The sequence below is a fragment of the Euleptes europaea genome, chromosome 11 (assembly GCF_029931775.1).
Source record: "Euleptes europaea isolate rEulEur1 chromosome 11, rEulEur1.hap1, whole genome shotgun sequence".
NCBI classification, from domain to species: domain Eukaryota; kingdom Metazoa; phylum Chordata; class Lepidosauria; order Squamata; family Sphaerodactylidae; genus Euleptes; species Euleptes europaea.
The window spans coordinates 57,671,413-57,685,368 of record NC_079322.1 but is presented as its reverse complement, the minus strand read 5'-3'; the positions used below and the strand labels follow the sequence as shown (position 1 = coordinate 57,685,368).

Sequence of the window (13,956 nt, the reverse complement as noted above, 5' to 3'; positions counted from 1 at the left end):
CGCTCTTCCTCTCGCTGCACACACACACACACCCGCCCGCACAATGCACGGCCGCCCTCCGCCGCCTCCTCCTCCTCCTCCTCCCCCCGAGGTACACACCCACCCCGCGCTCCGCACACTGGCGGCAGGGACCGGCCCTCCGACGCCGGGCTCCGCCTCCCGCCCGCCCGCCCTCTGCCAGCCAGCCAGCCAGCCCGCCCTGCACCCTCGCACCTCCTGCCCGCGCCGGCGGACAACCCCCCCCACCCAGCCCCCCAGCCCCCCAGCCAGCCAAGCACAACCCCGCGCCCCTGGTGGCATCGGGCTCCTGGCGGGACTGCAGCCCGGGCGGCCAGCGCGGGGGCGTCCCGGCGGGCGGAGGGCGGGCGGGCGGGCGGGAGGCGGCGGGCCCCCGCTCGCTCTTCTCTCGCTCCACCTGCACCTGGCCCAGCCCCGGAGAAGGGGGAGAAAGCCCCCCCGCCCCAGCCCTCCCGCCCCGAGCTGGCCCCTCCGCGGGCGCCTCCCCTGCTCTCTTGCCCAGACGCCCTCTTCTGCCCCCGTGGCCGAGGCCAGCACCCCCCGCCCCGAGCACCCCCCGCCTCTCCGCCCGTCGCCCTCGCCTCCTTCCCCTGCCGCTTCTCGGGCTCGGCCTCTCCCGGGAGGGCCTTCAGGGACGTCGGAAGCCTGCCCGCCCGGCCCCGGCCCGGGTCTGCGCTCTCTCCCGGTCTCCCGCCCCTCCTGCCCTCACCCGAAACGAATTCGTTCCCCCCGAGACGGCCGCCCGGCCCTTTCCCCTCTTTGCCCCGGGTCTCCCCGGTGGATACGCGCCTTCTCACGACCGGCGGCGCACGAGCCCGTTGGACACGCGGGTTCTGCCCTTCGACGTTGGCGGCTGCCAGACCAGGAGGGGAATCCTCTGCAGGGAATGCCTGGGAAGACCTTCCAAAACGACACCCCGGTTTCACTCCCCTCCAACGCTCACAAACACACGTGTTCTTTTGTCACGCTATTCTTTTCTCCTGTCTCGGCTGCCTGACACGCTCTCCGTTTCGACAGCTCGCAAGGGGAGAGTCCCACCCGGTCGTGGTCCGGGATACAGACCCTCCCCACCCGGGGGGGGGTTTCCCACCAGGGACTTTTCAAGCGCCTCGAACAATCCCGAGGTGCCCGTCCGATGCCCCCAACCCATTCCCAAGAATAAATATTGCTCGTGTATTGAGAGCCAGCCGAGTGCCTGGCACTGCCTCCCCAAAGAGCCGCGGGGCCAGCTTCTCCCCTCCGTTTGGGGCACGTTTTTCGGTTCAGGGCGAAGACGACTCGAATTACCTCCCTCCAGAAGACAAACGTGCAATCCGGATTAGGCGGTCTCTGCCAGCACAGAGTCTTGGTGCGCTTTATAGCCTAAGCATCTTTTGATCCTACCGGGTGAATCAATCGAGGAGTGGCCGGGAAGAGAAAGTTCTCCGTGGGAAAGGGGCATCGAAGGCAGACGGGCACGGGGCGCGATCCACACACCCCTGGAATCGATGGCTAAACTCCATAGGCGTGAATGGGTCGGGCGGTCTCCAGCGATGGAGCAAACGCTAAAAACCCTTTTGTAGACAGACTGTTTATTCGTTGATTTTTAAAAAATAAATAGAAACGACCCAGACGGAAGAGATCCCTGTTATTCCGTCTCCCTCAGTTTGAGTGAGTCGGTGCTTCGTGGTTGGGGGTTCCTGGCATACCCCCAACTCCTTCGGGGACTGCAAAACTGGAAACACAGAGTAAGACCCTGAGGATCGTTGAAGGACAAAGCCCTCCACCCTTTCATGGAAGAGACAGCTCTCAAGCCCGCCACGAAGCTAGGCGAGTGCGTTCAGGCTTCCCCGGTGAAGCCAAAATCCTCCACCACCCCGACTGACTTCCATGGTGTCGGCAGCACTGCCAGGCCAGCCCCATGGCAGGCAGGTGATCAGACTGCCACCTCGTTTAGCATTTCAAATCAGTGGGAAATGTGCGTGCATGGGGAGGGCTTCCCTCAGTCAGGGTTGCAGGGTTGCCCCCCTTCCAAAAAACACGGCAACCCCCTCTCCCCCAGCTATGTGAACCAAAAGAGATGCTGGTGTGGCCAATCGAGATCCCCTCACTTAAAAGGAAGGTGGATAAGAGACTAATCCTCCCCCACATGTTCCCCCCAACCCACCCAACAGACTAGGCAAGGTGACCATGCTATCCTACTTCCCTCCCACAAACACACACACACCAATAATCGCTAAGAGTTTATATGGCAGAAGGCGTCAGTCTTTTTCATTAGAGCTTCAGTAGTTAAGATAGCCCCAAAGCAATTAGGACAGACCCTTCCCTGGTTATGATAGGGGAGGGGGAGAATGGAAGGTTGTAGACTCAAGACCAGATTTTTGGAACAGCAATTGGGGTCAACTGGGGGTTTTAGTTCCACCCCTCCATGCATGTGGTTGGGGAATCTGCAATGATATGTTGCCGCTACCAGCAACCATTAGTGACTCCTCTGAAATAAAGGACTGGTCCTCATGGCTCCACCGCCCCCCTCCATCACTAGCATCATTCCTCCGCATCCAGCCTCTTCCCAACCCAAAGGGGAATTATGTCCTCATTTGTAGGTACACATTTCCTTCTTCTCTAGGAACTCAAGACGTCAGGGGGGAAAATGCAAAAAGCACAGGTCCTTCTCAACTCAAGCAGCATCACTACTAATTTCCCAGTCCTTGGGGGGATGTTAATTAGCAACTAGGAAAGCAGCCTCCCTCCTCCCCCATGCAAGATAGGGTTGAGGGTTTTTAAAAAAAGATTTTTCAGTTGCAGGGAGAATGTTGGTCCCATCCCAGTTCTAGGTATTCAACAGCTGCATTCAAGAGAAAAGAGATGGTCTGATATAATGAAGGGCAATCTGGCTATTGTACTGCCTACATAAACTGCTGGATATTTAGTGAATAAATCCCAGCAAAAATGGTTGCACTGAATGGCAGCTCCATCTCTGCTTTTGCAGGTGAAGCTCTTACATCTTGTCAAGATGTAGCTTATTTTTGTGAAGTCTGTGCCACAAGCAGGCTGGGACCAAGTGGGTTTTAGAGGTTCCCCGCTTCATACTCCTTTAAAGCCTTTTTATTAAATTACTGGAGAGGTTAATCTTTCCATGTTGACTGGGGAGACCTCTTGCGAATCCACATTTCTTCCTTCCAACAAACCACTATATCACAGATAAATATCACACACAGAGTAGACTGACATTTTTTTTATTAGAGATTGGAAATAGATCAAAGGTTTGTTCCAAAAGAGAGCAAGATGGTTCTTTAGAATGGGGGGAAAAGTTATCTGAACATGAAACAATTGCACATCTCCAGAAGACATTTCTCTGACAAAATGCTGCAATCTCTTCTGCATATTAAACTTATAATACTGTCCAGAAAGTAGGAATTCCATTTCAACCACTCTAGTTTAGAATGCCCAAAATGCCATCAAATAAATGAAGAACAAGGTATTTTCTTATACTCAAAGAAGAAACTATTAGATAATAGGCAATTCTTCTTGTATTCACAAGGCTGCTGGAGACTGTAGTTACAGCTGGGTTGTTCTCTCTAGGCTTTTAGCTGCATCTTTTAGTTTCCCAATTAAATCCTAAAAACAAGGAGTCACAACTTTAGAAACAAAATATTATGAAGTACGTCAAGTTGTCCACATAAATGAGAAGTGCCATGAAAATCTGTTGTCCTCAACGCAGATCAAATTTACATGTGAAAATCTTAAGTGTCAAATGCATTAAAAAGAATTTACCATTCTGCCCCTAATTTGACAATTAATATGTTCTACATCATTAAGACACACATAACTGTTCTGTCATATTTTAACAGAGAATACATGCTGTTTTAATAGGAATGTTGTGCCAGTAATACTGTCAAATCCAGATACTGGCCCCAAACTAAACACACATTTCCTTACTACTGAATGGACCAAAAACAATTAAATGGATCCAGCAATTTTCTAAGGTTGCAGTCCTAAATACACTTCTATGAAAGTATGTTCCTTTGAAACCAACAGAATTTTAAAATAAATGCAGTGTCTGAAACTAAAGTGACTCAACACAACTTTAACATTACAGTGAAACTTCTGCTACTTCCTCTTCTCAAACTTGTTTCAATCTTTTACACTCAAGTCTGACCTTAAGTTCATTTTTGACAAACTGCAAACTTCTTTGGATAAAATGTTCAGTTTAAAATTCTTCCGTTTTTAAAAACTAAAACCAATCATTAGTATAGAGAAGCCCAATTCCAGGTTGCTTGGATGCCTGAGTATCACAGGAGCCAGCTGCCAAAAATCAATGTCCTTTCCAACATGGCATTTCATTTGCCATTCCGCCCCCCCTCTCAAAAGCATTTACCTACAACATAGCGGCATCATGAAACTTAACTTTAAAATACCATGTTATAAAAGACAGAAAAGCAAAATACTTCAATCATTTAAAAAATACAGGCGCTCCAACACATTTTTCTAGCTATCTTTGCAAAGTTTACTTTTGGTAGGATAGTTCTTTTTGATGACAATGGAGGGCTGGACTCCCAAAAAGATATGAAGAAATACCTGTAATTGTTCCATAGAACAACTAAAATTAAGGTCCGGTTGAGATCTTGAGTCACTGCTCTAAAGAAACAAAAAACCCCAAAGTTAGATGTTGAACATCTGAACAGCTGATGAACCTTCATAAATCTTTATTCTAGTCATAGTGAACAAAGCAAAAAGTCAGATACATTACCTCTACGTTTAAGGTCATCAGATAGGCAGGATGATAATTTTTATGAAGCTGGTTAGTCTGAAGTGATAACAATGCAGGACAAAAAAAACAATCAGCATTTACCAGAGAAAAAAGAAGCAGAAAGAAGCAACACCCATAAAGTCTAAATTACCTTTATTTGATATTCCAAACGCCAAGAAACATCCGTTATATGCAGTGGACATCTGCCTACACTGAAGAACACAAGGATCATTTTTATGCTGTGCAGGACAGCCTAACTATTGCATATGTCCTTCAGATCCTAAAATAGCTTACTGTACTTATATAAGACGAGTTCAAACCTGGGCTAAGAAAGGCAAGACATCAAGTCAGCAATCCTAAGCAGGTCTCCTCAGAACTCTATTCAGGTCTATTCAATGGGGCTTACTCCCAGGAAAGTACTCTTCAAGTCAGACTGCTATTGTTTCAGTTCATAAAAGTGCAGAATTGTAGCCATTTTAAGATAGCAATACTTCAAAGGTGCATTTGAAATTAAGGGTAAATACTAATATTTATTCCCTTGACCTACCTTCCCAATAAGATTTCCAAGGAATCTTTATTTTTCTGCAAAAAAAAAAAAAAAAAAGGAAAGTTTGCTATCTGCTATAGATTCAACAAATAATAATATGAATAGGGGAGTGAAATAGGATCAAGTTAGCTTGAAAACCTGATATTCGGTGCAAAACTGTTCAATTCTTTCTCTGTCAAACTTACAGTCTTCCAGGTAAGTACTATCAGGGAGGGGAAGAAAAACAAACCAAACAAATTAGTTAGTTTAAGGCTAGAACAACTGAAAACTGAGGATTTCAAGCAAGAATTTCTATAGATAATCAGAGGACTGGAATACCTTATAGTAGCTCTCTCAGCTCTGTGCTTTCCAGCTTCCACTATACAAGTTGCCGCTGCTGCATGGCAATATTTTAACACTGCTGGGTCAATGTGTTCCAAGTCTGGATGGTCTAAAAATAAATGAGTGGTTGTTGACGTACTTAGGGGCAGGTTTTAACATATACGTTGCTTGTATACACTATATTGCTTGCTCAAAACTTTTCCAGTGGATTCAGGGACACTTGGCAAACAATTATAGAATGCATATCAATGAGATTTATAGTTATAGCTATAGCACATTGACTGCAGAATTTGTTTTCTTTACATACAGAGCCAATATTAAGATTGGGGGGTGGGGGATGAGTCCCCACAAATTATCTATGGACACATTTCTCCAAAATCCATAATATGACCTGCGTTATTTTCAGCGTTCCTGGTTCCAAATTTGCCCTGCTAAGAATTTTTGGCAACGTAAGGCAGAAGTAGAGAAAACGATCTAGTGTGTTTTCTACATACGGCGTCCTGGTTTTCCCCTTTGCACTTCGTTTTTACATTTAATTCCTGGAAATAACTGGCAAGCATCAATTTATGGAACAAGTTACAGGTCAAGCGTCATTGCAAGATTTAATGATTTTTATTTATTTTTTTAGAAATGGGAGAAAGAAACACCCTAAAGGGGGAAATATTTCGAGTCTGTCCTCCTTTTTGCTGGCAAAGACACCCGTATTGGAGCTAACATTGCGAAGTGTTTCCTTGGAGCGCCCTGCAGGGATCCGCACAGGCTCGCTCTATTCCTCCTCGCTTCAGAACTGGCTGCAAACCCTTCCAGGCTCAACGGTGCGAACTTTGTGCCGAGACTCCCTTCAGCAAACAGAACTTTTTTTTGCTCGGCAATCGCCGCTCCAGCCACCCACCCACCCACCCATACCCCCATTTGCCAAGCAAGCTCTTGCCCCGCCGACGGGGGCGGAAAGCGGCCGGCCCGGCCTCGAGACCAGGGTCGCTTCCTCCGGCGTGCAATACCGCCGGCCGAGGATCGAAGCCAGACAAGCGCGGGTGGGTGGGTGGGGGTCCCCTTCGCCGGATCGAAGCGACAAAACCGAGAGAGACCACGATCTGCCAAACGGGCCGGCCGGGCTGCAACCAGCAGCCGCCGGGGAGAAAAGGCCGCCGCTGCACGCAAAACAAAATGCAAGCTGAACGCAAAATGCACGCAAATTGCAAGCTGCACGCAAAATGCAAGCTGCACGCAAAATGCACACAAAATGCAAGCTGCACGCAAAATGCAAGCTGCCCACAAATTGCAAGCTGCACGCAAAACGCAAGCTGCACACAAAATGCACACAAAATGCAAGCTGGACGCAAAATGCAAGCTGCACACGCCTCCGCCGCTCCTGGACGGTTCCGCTCTGCGGCGCCGGAGGGAGCACAAAAGAGAGGCCGGCCGAGCAGCCTGGGAAGGAGCCGAGGCAGCTCCTGAGAGCCAGGCCGAGAAGGGGCGAGGGAGGCGCCGCCGCCGCCGCTCCAGGGCTGCAAGGAAACAGCAGCAACAGCAGCAACCGCGGGGGGAAATGGAGGAGGAGGAGGAGGGAGAGGAGCAGAGGCGAAAACAAAGAGCCAGCCAGCGTGTGCAAGCCGGCGGCTCCACCAGCGAGCTTCCTTCCCGCGCTGCCAGGGAGGCAAGCGGGGCCCGGCCCAGGCGCCTGGACCCGGGAGGAGGGGGGGGGGAGAGAGACACACACACACACACACGACCTCCCCCCCCCCGCTCTGCCCGGCTTCTCCGCCTCCCCGCGGCTGGCGCTTCCCGCAGGGCCTGGGGCCGAGCCCTTACTTACCCAGCGCGGCCTGCTCGGCCCGGCCGCTCAGCAGGCTCCGGAAGGCGGCCTGCAGCAGGGCGGCGTAGGCCGGCGGCGAGAAGCGGCCGGGCTCGGCCAGGCGCCGCAAGCCGCTCTGCGCCGCCTCCGACAGCTCCATTGTGAGCCGCGCGCCGTGACCTTCGACACGCCGCCCACGTGATCCTCCCCCCTCCTCCTCCTCCTGCGCGCGCGCGTTCTCCCTCCCTCGCTGGCGCGCGCTCAGCTGATCCCTCCTGGCCGCTGCAGGCGAGCCGAGTGAGTGGCAGGCGAGGCAGGGCAGGCGCCGCGGCGGCAAGGGAGCTCGACTCGGGCTCTCCCTGCAGAAACCCCTCTCCGTGCAACCGAGACGCTTCCCTTTCGGCCGCTTCCATGAAGGCGGCCCTCTTTTTGCAACACGCACAGGCCGGGGCGTTTCCCTCCTGCTCCCTCCCGCAGTTAGGACTGTTGTTGACCTTCCTCGGGAACCGAAATGCCATCTTTGATTTATTGCATGGGAGGACGCGGGGTGGGTTTTTTGGCTTCTTCCGCGAGCCCAGTGAGTTCCCAGGCAGATGAAAATGCCCTCTCTTTCCCCCCCCCTCTCTCTCTCCCCCCCCCTTTCAACTTGTAATGTTTTTATTAGGAGGGGATCAGCTGTCGTTAGGAGTCCTGCTGTAATTTTCCGCCAGGCAAATGGGTTCAGATATTAAGGAACCGTGAAACAAGTTGCCGGGTCTGGAAGTTGCACGCAAACGGCACGCATTTGTCCTTTGGCGAAGCTGTTAGATGAGCCCCCAGCATTTTAACTTGAAAAGCAGTCTTTCTTTCTTTTTTTCCTTTCTTTTTGACGAACGTCTCTTCCTTTCTCTTTTGTTATGCTGCTACATTTTCGCAGTCAGCAAAAGCACCTCGTCATAACCACTCAAATGTTCCTTTTAAAATGTTTACGGTATGAATAGCAGAAGGACTATTTATGGTTTTCAAAGGAGTTACAGCATTTTCCATGCCACTTATTTCTGCAAAATAGATCTTAAAAACAAAGGAGAACCTTTACATATGAATTCAGGAATATGGTTACTGAACTAGGCCACAGGAAGTTATTAATTTGAAGCTTGTTCTTACTGATTTTTCTGTCTCCCTTTCCAATGAGTTAGTCCCTGCTTTACAAGCAACCTCCTTTTGCACAAAGCCTAAAGTATTATGCTGCTGGTATCTCAGGGTGACCTTTAAGTAACTTAAGCTTTTGTGCATCTGCTTAAGTAGGCTCCGGCCCACAAAAGCTTATGCCAGATACGTTTGTTATCCTTTACACTGTTTTAATAATTGGTTGTTTTTTTCTGTGACTGACTTAACAAAGTTGCCCCTCTGGAATTTGACAGGTTAGATGTGCTACTGCGTTTATATTTCTCTATCTATAAATAAAAGTAATTGTAATTCCTGGAAGAGGAAATCTGGGGCTCAAGTTTCTCTTTTAAGAAAGAACTGAATAAGATCTACAATTATGAGAGATGATTAAGAAACACAGCACTAATTTTGGATATTTTTATCATATACTTTTGGAAATATTCAGCTAGGCTGATAGAGTTAAGATGTTGCAGTGTATAGCAAAGACGTTGTGGACTGGATTTGGAAAGATTAGATCTGTTCTTGTGTGGGAGGTTAATTCAGTGGGTGAGGAGTTGTGTCAACAGCCTTAATTTCTGCTAAATTTATTCTTCATTTCCTCACGAATTAGAATAGGATTACTCATGTGGCTACTTCAAGACCTGTGGGTTTCCTTGTTACCTTCTACTTGCCAACACAGAGCTCTTACTGTTAGCTATTAATCTTTTGATCTTTGTTTAGCAAGATTTTGGCTTTGCTAACCACCCTGCAAGTATTTAAAATAGAGAAGTGGGATGAGTGTTTTGAATAGATAATTCATATTGGTAAGAGATCAGAGATCTTTTGTGAATATGATTGACATTATTTGTGTAGTTTTGCTACACAAAGCCAGTTTATGCATCCGTTTCTCTTCTCCCCCCCCCAACGCTCTGAAAAGCCTCCCATTAATTTTTAAAGTGATCATGGATTGTACCATAACTGGTGTGATACTGTAGCTAGCTGCATTTATGCTTTTTAGTCTAGTCTTATACAAGCTAGAATACTTTTGCTTAGAGCCAAGCCCCCTGATGGTGTTGCTGCTGATAATACATACATGCGATTTTCACTATTGTTGCAGAAACATGAGCCATAAATGCCAGTTATTGCATGAATGCAATCTCGGTTGCATTAATGCTTAAAAACCCAAATATGCCTTTAGCATGCTGCTGAAAGAAAACTTACCTGAAATATAGCTCCTTTGAATATTTCCATTAAGAATAGAAGTTGGCTCAGTGCAGATAATGTTGATCCTCGAATCATACCTTAACCTTTTCTAGAAAAGGCCTACCTATTTTTCCCCTTGAAAATTTCAGAGGAAGAATTTGATAGCTTCCACAGGCTCTGCATATAATGTAGAAATCCACCAAATGCAATATTATTTTCATGTAGAATTTGAGTCAACATTGCTACACAAACTATCACTCAAACCTCATTAAGAATGAAATCTAGTTAATGGCTTTATTATTGTTCAACAGTTGGTTGCTTCTTATTGGTATCTCCTTGTGTTGAAACTTGAACAATTTCATGAATATCTTGTGAAGCCCTTCAGTAAATTAGTTGAAGCTGTTGAAGAGTATCGGTTTAATATTCCTTAAGTGCCTTTATGCCATTTCATGATGTTTTTCTTCAGTATTGTTTATCTTCTGGTAGTTTATTCTAGTTCACATTTACCAAGCTTTCTGAAGAGGTCAGGTAGTATTGGTCCAAGAACCCTGATGAAATCAGAGGTATCCAATGTGCATGCTGTTCCAAATGCTTGCTAAGAAGAAAATATTGTCAATCTCCATATATGGTCTTAGTTCATAATTGGCTATTTGACGCCTTCTTTTCAGTTGTATTTTTAAGATTTGCTACTAGAAATAACACATGTTAGCTGATTGATTAGTGGGACCTACTGAAAAAGGGCATGCATTTATTTGCTGTTAGAGGTATATTGGTTCCAGTGTGTTATTGTAATTAGGGAATAAAAAAGAGATGGGTTTTCATTTTAACAGTGACCTATATAATATTACACACTATCTCAAAAAGGCACCCATTGAGGTTTTGGTAAAACAGCTTGATTTAAATGTGATAACTTGATTGATCACCTGTTTTTTAACCAACCAATCAATCAAAATTTTTAAGTGGTTTGTTTTTTCCCCCTCAGAAATTGGAATTTTGCTCTTTCTCTATTTAGGACCCTTCCCTTTATTTTGCTTCTCTTTGAGTTTTTAAAGTTAAATAACTTTGTTCCTTTGGATAAATGAAAGGATCAGTGGATAAATACTGGGCCCGTTAAATGACATATGGATCTGTTGAGTTGGATGCAAATCATAGGTTTTGAACCATAGATACCCTTCTGCTCACAGAAGTAGTATTTCCGTTTTTGGACCAAACTCCCAGGCTTTTACTCAGTCCAAATCTGCCTTTTTAATGTTTGTGAGAATTAAGAATTTATTTAATAGTAAACACCTTAAAAACATACAAGTAAATAGTGCTTGTATTTATAATTATGGGCTCATTTTTAAGCTCCTCTCAGTTTCAAAAGCAGTTTTCTGTGGTTACTGGGGGGATTCTGTTGAAATGCCTGGCCAGAGACATTGTCTTATGCATTAGAAGGTCTTACACCTTCTGTTTTGTTGTAGAGTGTCACAATTAATATTTGCTCCAAAGTAGCCCCACCATCTTCACTAGCAATCCTAATGTGGGCTCTGGGAGGAGAATGTGGCCTTTTAAACTGAATTTAAAATTAGATTTGTAGGGGCCCCCCCTTTAATCTGAAAGGGTGCCTTACCAAGCAATAAGAAGCTTTAGCTTTAAAGTGAAACTGTTGACTAAACAAGAGTGAAAATGTGACATGTGGGTATTTCCAGAGCATATGAAACTAAACAGTAAAGCACAATGGCTAGGGTTATATTTATATGGGGAAAACATGGGTGCCAGTCGGTTCTCAGTGGGTGGCCTTGAGCATAGCATCAGCCTTGCTTACCACATACATGGACTTGTTTTGAGGCTGAGACACTACTCTGAGCTTCTTGGAGGAAGGGAGCAATCAAAGTAATAAACTATTCCAAGCTGTTAAATATAATGTTTCTGTGTTTTTACAAAACTTACAGTGCAGTCTTAGAAGTAAGAATCACTCTGTTCAGTGGATCTCACTGCCAAGTAAGTGTACGGTATTGAACCAAGTATACTTTCCTTGTCCTCTTACAAGCAGATGACATAAGGCTTTAAATTAAATACTTAATTATACTGAATATCACTAGCGGCATGAGTCTTAGTGAGAAAGGCTAACTATAAATAAGTAAACAAATAAATAAATTGAAAATAATTATGCAGATAGCATTAACATGCTAGTTAGCAAGATCGTATTCTCTGGTATATTATATTCTTTAAATACAGTTTTAGTATATTGTAATCTTAAATTAAACACGAACAACAATGCAATCCTAAAGAAAGTTAGTCCAGTCTAAGTCCATTCATTTCAATGGGCTTAGACCAGGGTAACTCTGCATAGGATTGCACTGCAAGTATATTTGAAATCAGTTTTCTAAGTAATCTAGTCTACGGCTTTTCCTTATATATTTATATATTTATCTGAGTAAGAAATGTCTTCTTGGAAATTGTTCCTATTTTGGAGATTGTTCCCTATTTCAAAATAATACAAATTAATACATTAAATCTGTTTTATCTACCATGACTGAAATCCTTTATTTCTAAAAGTTGTGGGTTGTTATGGATACAATTCAGCATTATGTATTCTGGCAAAACTGAGTTTGCATAAAGAAACAGTGTCAGTTTGAAATGTGGTGTACATTTTAAAACAATGTTTTAAAAATAAATCAATCCTTCATTCTTTTTTGTCATTTTGTGACTTTCTTCTCTCTTGTGATGCTTTGTAGAAAAAAAGACACACCCCAATAGGACAAGGTACAAAGGTATGCACAAACCTTTATTACCCCAATGGACATATACTCCTAGTAGTAAAGTATGTTTGTATTGCCCTGGTTGCAGCTTTAATTGTCGAAGCGGTGGGAATTTCTATGCACAGACTGTCAGAAAGAGAACAAATACAGACAAGGAAAGAACTGGAGATATATTATATCTTGTTAAGATTATGTTTGTAACCCTTGGTCTTTGTTTCCCTTGGTACTGAAAATAGTTAAAACCTGATGTGTGTGGACATATGTTTTCACTAAGATATAATAATTAAAAATCAACAATTGCATATGTCCACACACATCACGTTTTCTCTAAAATATAATAATTAAAAACCAACAACTGGTAAATAAGTGACAAGTGCCATTTTGCGTGTCAGCTGACATATGCTGCTCCCGTTTTTCACTTGGCTGATGATGACAGGTTGTGGTTTTCCAACAGATTGGTCGCCTTGCTGAGGGGCAGCCGCAAAAGAAACGTTTTCAGCAACATTCTTGACAGAGCCATTCATAAGTCTCAAGGTGATTAGCTAATACCATTGTCTCGGATATACTGGAAATGGCATTCCTGAATATCTCTCTGTCTTCCATAAGTGTGCGTAGCATCATGCATGCCACTCAGGCGCACTTTTCTGACCTTGGGTTAAATTGTGCCAATGCCATTGTGCCCCTGGGAATACACCAATTCAGGACACAAGGGGAAAGAACAGTATGATGAACTGTTTTGAGCGTAGATAGCCCATACTGCAATAACAGTGAGATTAAAGTGTTTCCTTTGCTAGATTTTCATTGAGGGGAAAGTTTATGGGAAACTGCCCACCACCTCCAGCATTTTTCTTCTGGACCAGGCCCCCCAAATCCCTAATGGATGATGCAGATGGCTTGCTTTCATCTTCATTGTCCTGAATCTGAACATATAACGGAATCTTTGATTGTCATGCCAATCACCCATGAAAGACCTGTTCACAAATGTTTATCTACTGGACCCTCTAATTCCCAATTTGGCACTGCTAATAATTAGTTCTGTTAAAGGGAGGGCTGTAGCAGAGGGCTTCCTAAGTCTTACTCACCATGGTATGATGGGTGGGGGGAGACATTCCTCAACTGCAGGATCAGGGCCGTGTGTACAAAGCACACAATGCTATGCTTTGTTAACAATGATTTCAAGGAGCCAAAACAAAAAAAAATCCGCCATGCGGTCTTGAAGCAGTATTTTTGTTTTGATACCTTGTCATCAAAGTGGAAGTCAGAAGGGTAGTGACCCCGGAAGACCCAACCCACATATCATGGCCAGTTTTATTTTTCTCTCTGACAGAAAAGAGTAGCAGAAGAACAGAAGAGAACATCAGAGAGGAAGTCAAAATATCACTGAATCTGCATCTCTCTCGGAGTACTGTATCTATTATGTTCAGGGGAAAAGTTAAAAATTCAGGGTTGGGGGGATACAGAAATAAAATGAGAATAA

General features: G+C 45.2%; 1 protein-coding gene across 1 annotated transcript; it reads right to left on the bottom strand.

The window, feature by feature from the left end:
- Nucleotides 1-3,492: 3,492 nt before the first annotated feature.
- On the bottom strand, nucleotides 3,493-7,603 carry COMMD3 (COMM domain containing 3). Its single transcript, XM_056857005.1, has 8 exons — nucleotides 7,432-7,603; nucleotides 5,613-5,724; nucleotides 5,433-5,496; nucleotides 5,295-5,329; nucleotides 4,899-4,959; nucleotides 4,748-4,804; nucleotides 4,576-4,635; nucleotides 3,493-3,615 (listed from the first exon to the last, which is right to left on the bottom strand). The coding sequence occupies exons 1-8, from the start codon at nucleotides 7,568-7,570 to the stop codon at nucleotides 3,556-3,558; spliced, it is 588 nt and encodes a 195-aa protein (XP_056712983.1). The 5' UTR covers nucleotides 7,571-7,603; the 3' UTR covers nucleotides 3,493-3,555.
- Between the last annotated feature and the right edge of the window lie 6,353 nt (nucleotides 7,604-13,956).

Bases quoted from the DNA above. Each gene is read 5' to 3' on its own strand.
- COMMD3 (XM_056857005.1), bottom strand. From the start codon at position 7,570: ATGGAGCTGTCGGAGGCGGCGCAGAGCGGCTTGCGGCGCCTGGCCGAG. The intron at 5,497-5,612 runs GTATTCCAGTCC...CCTCCCTGATAG, and splicing joins GCTGAGAGAGCTACTATAAG to TACTTACCTGGAAGACTGTA. The intron at 4,636-4,747 runs GTAATGTATCTG...TTGTTTCTTTAG, and splicing joins TGATGACCTTAAACGTAGAG to AGCAGTGACTCAAGATCTCA.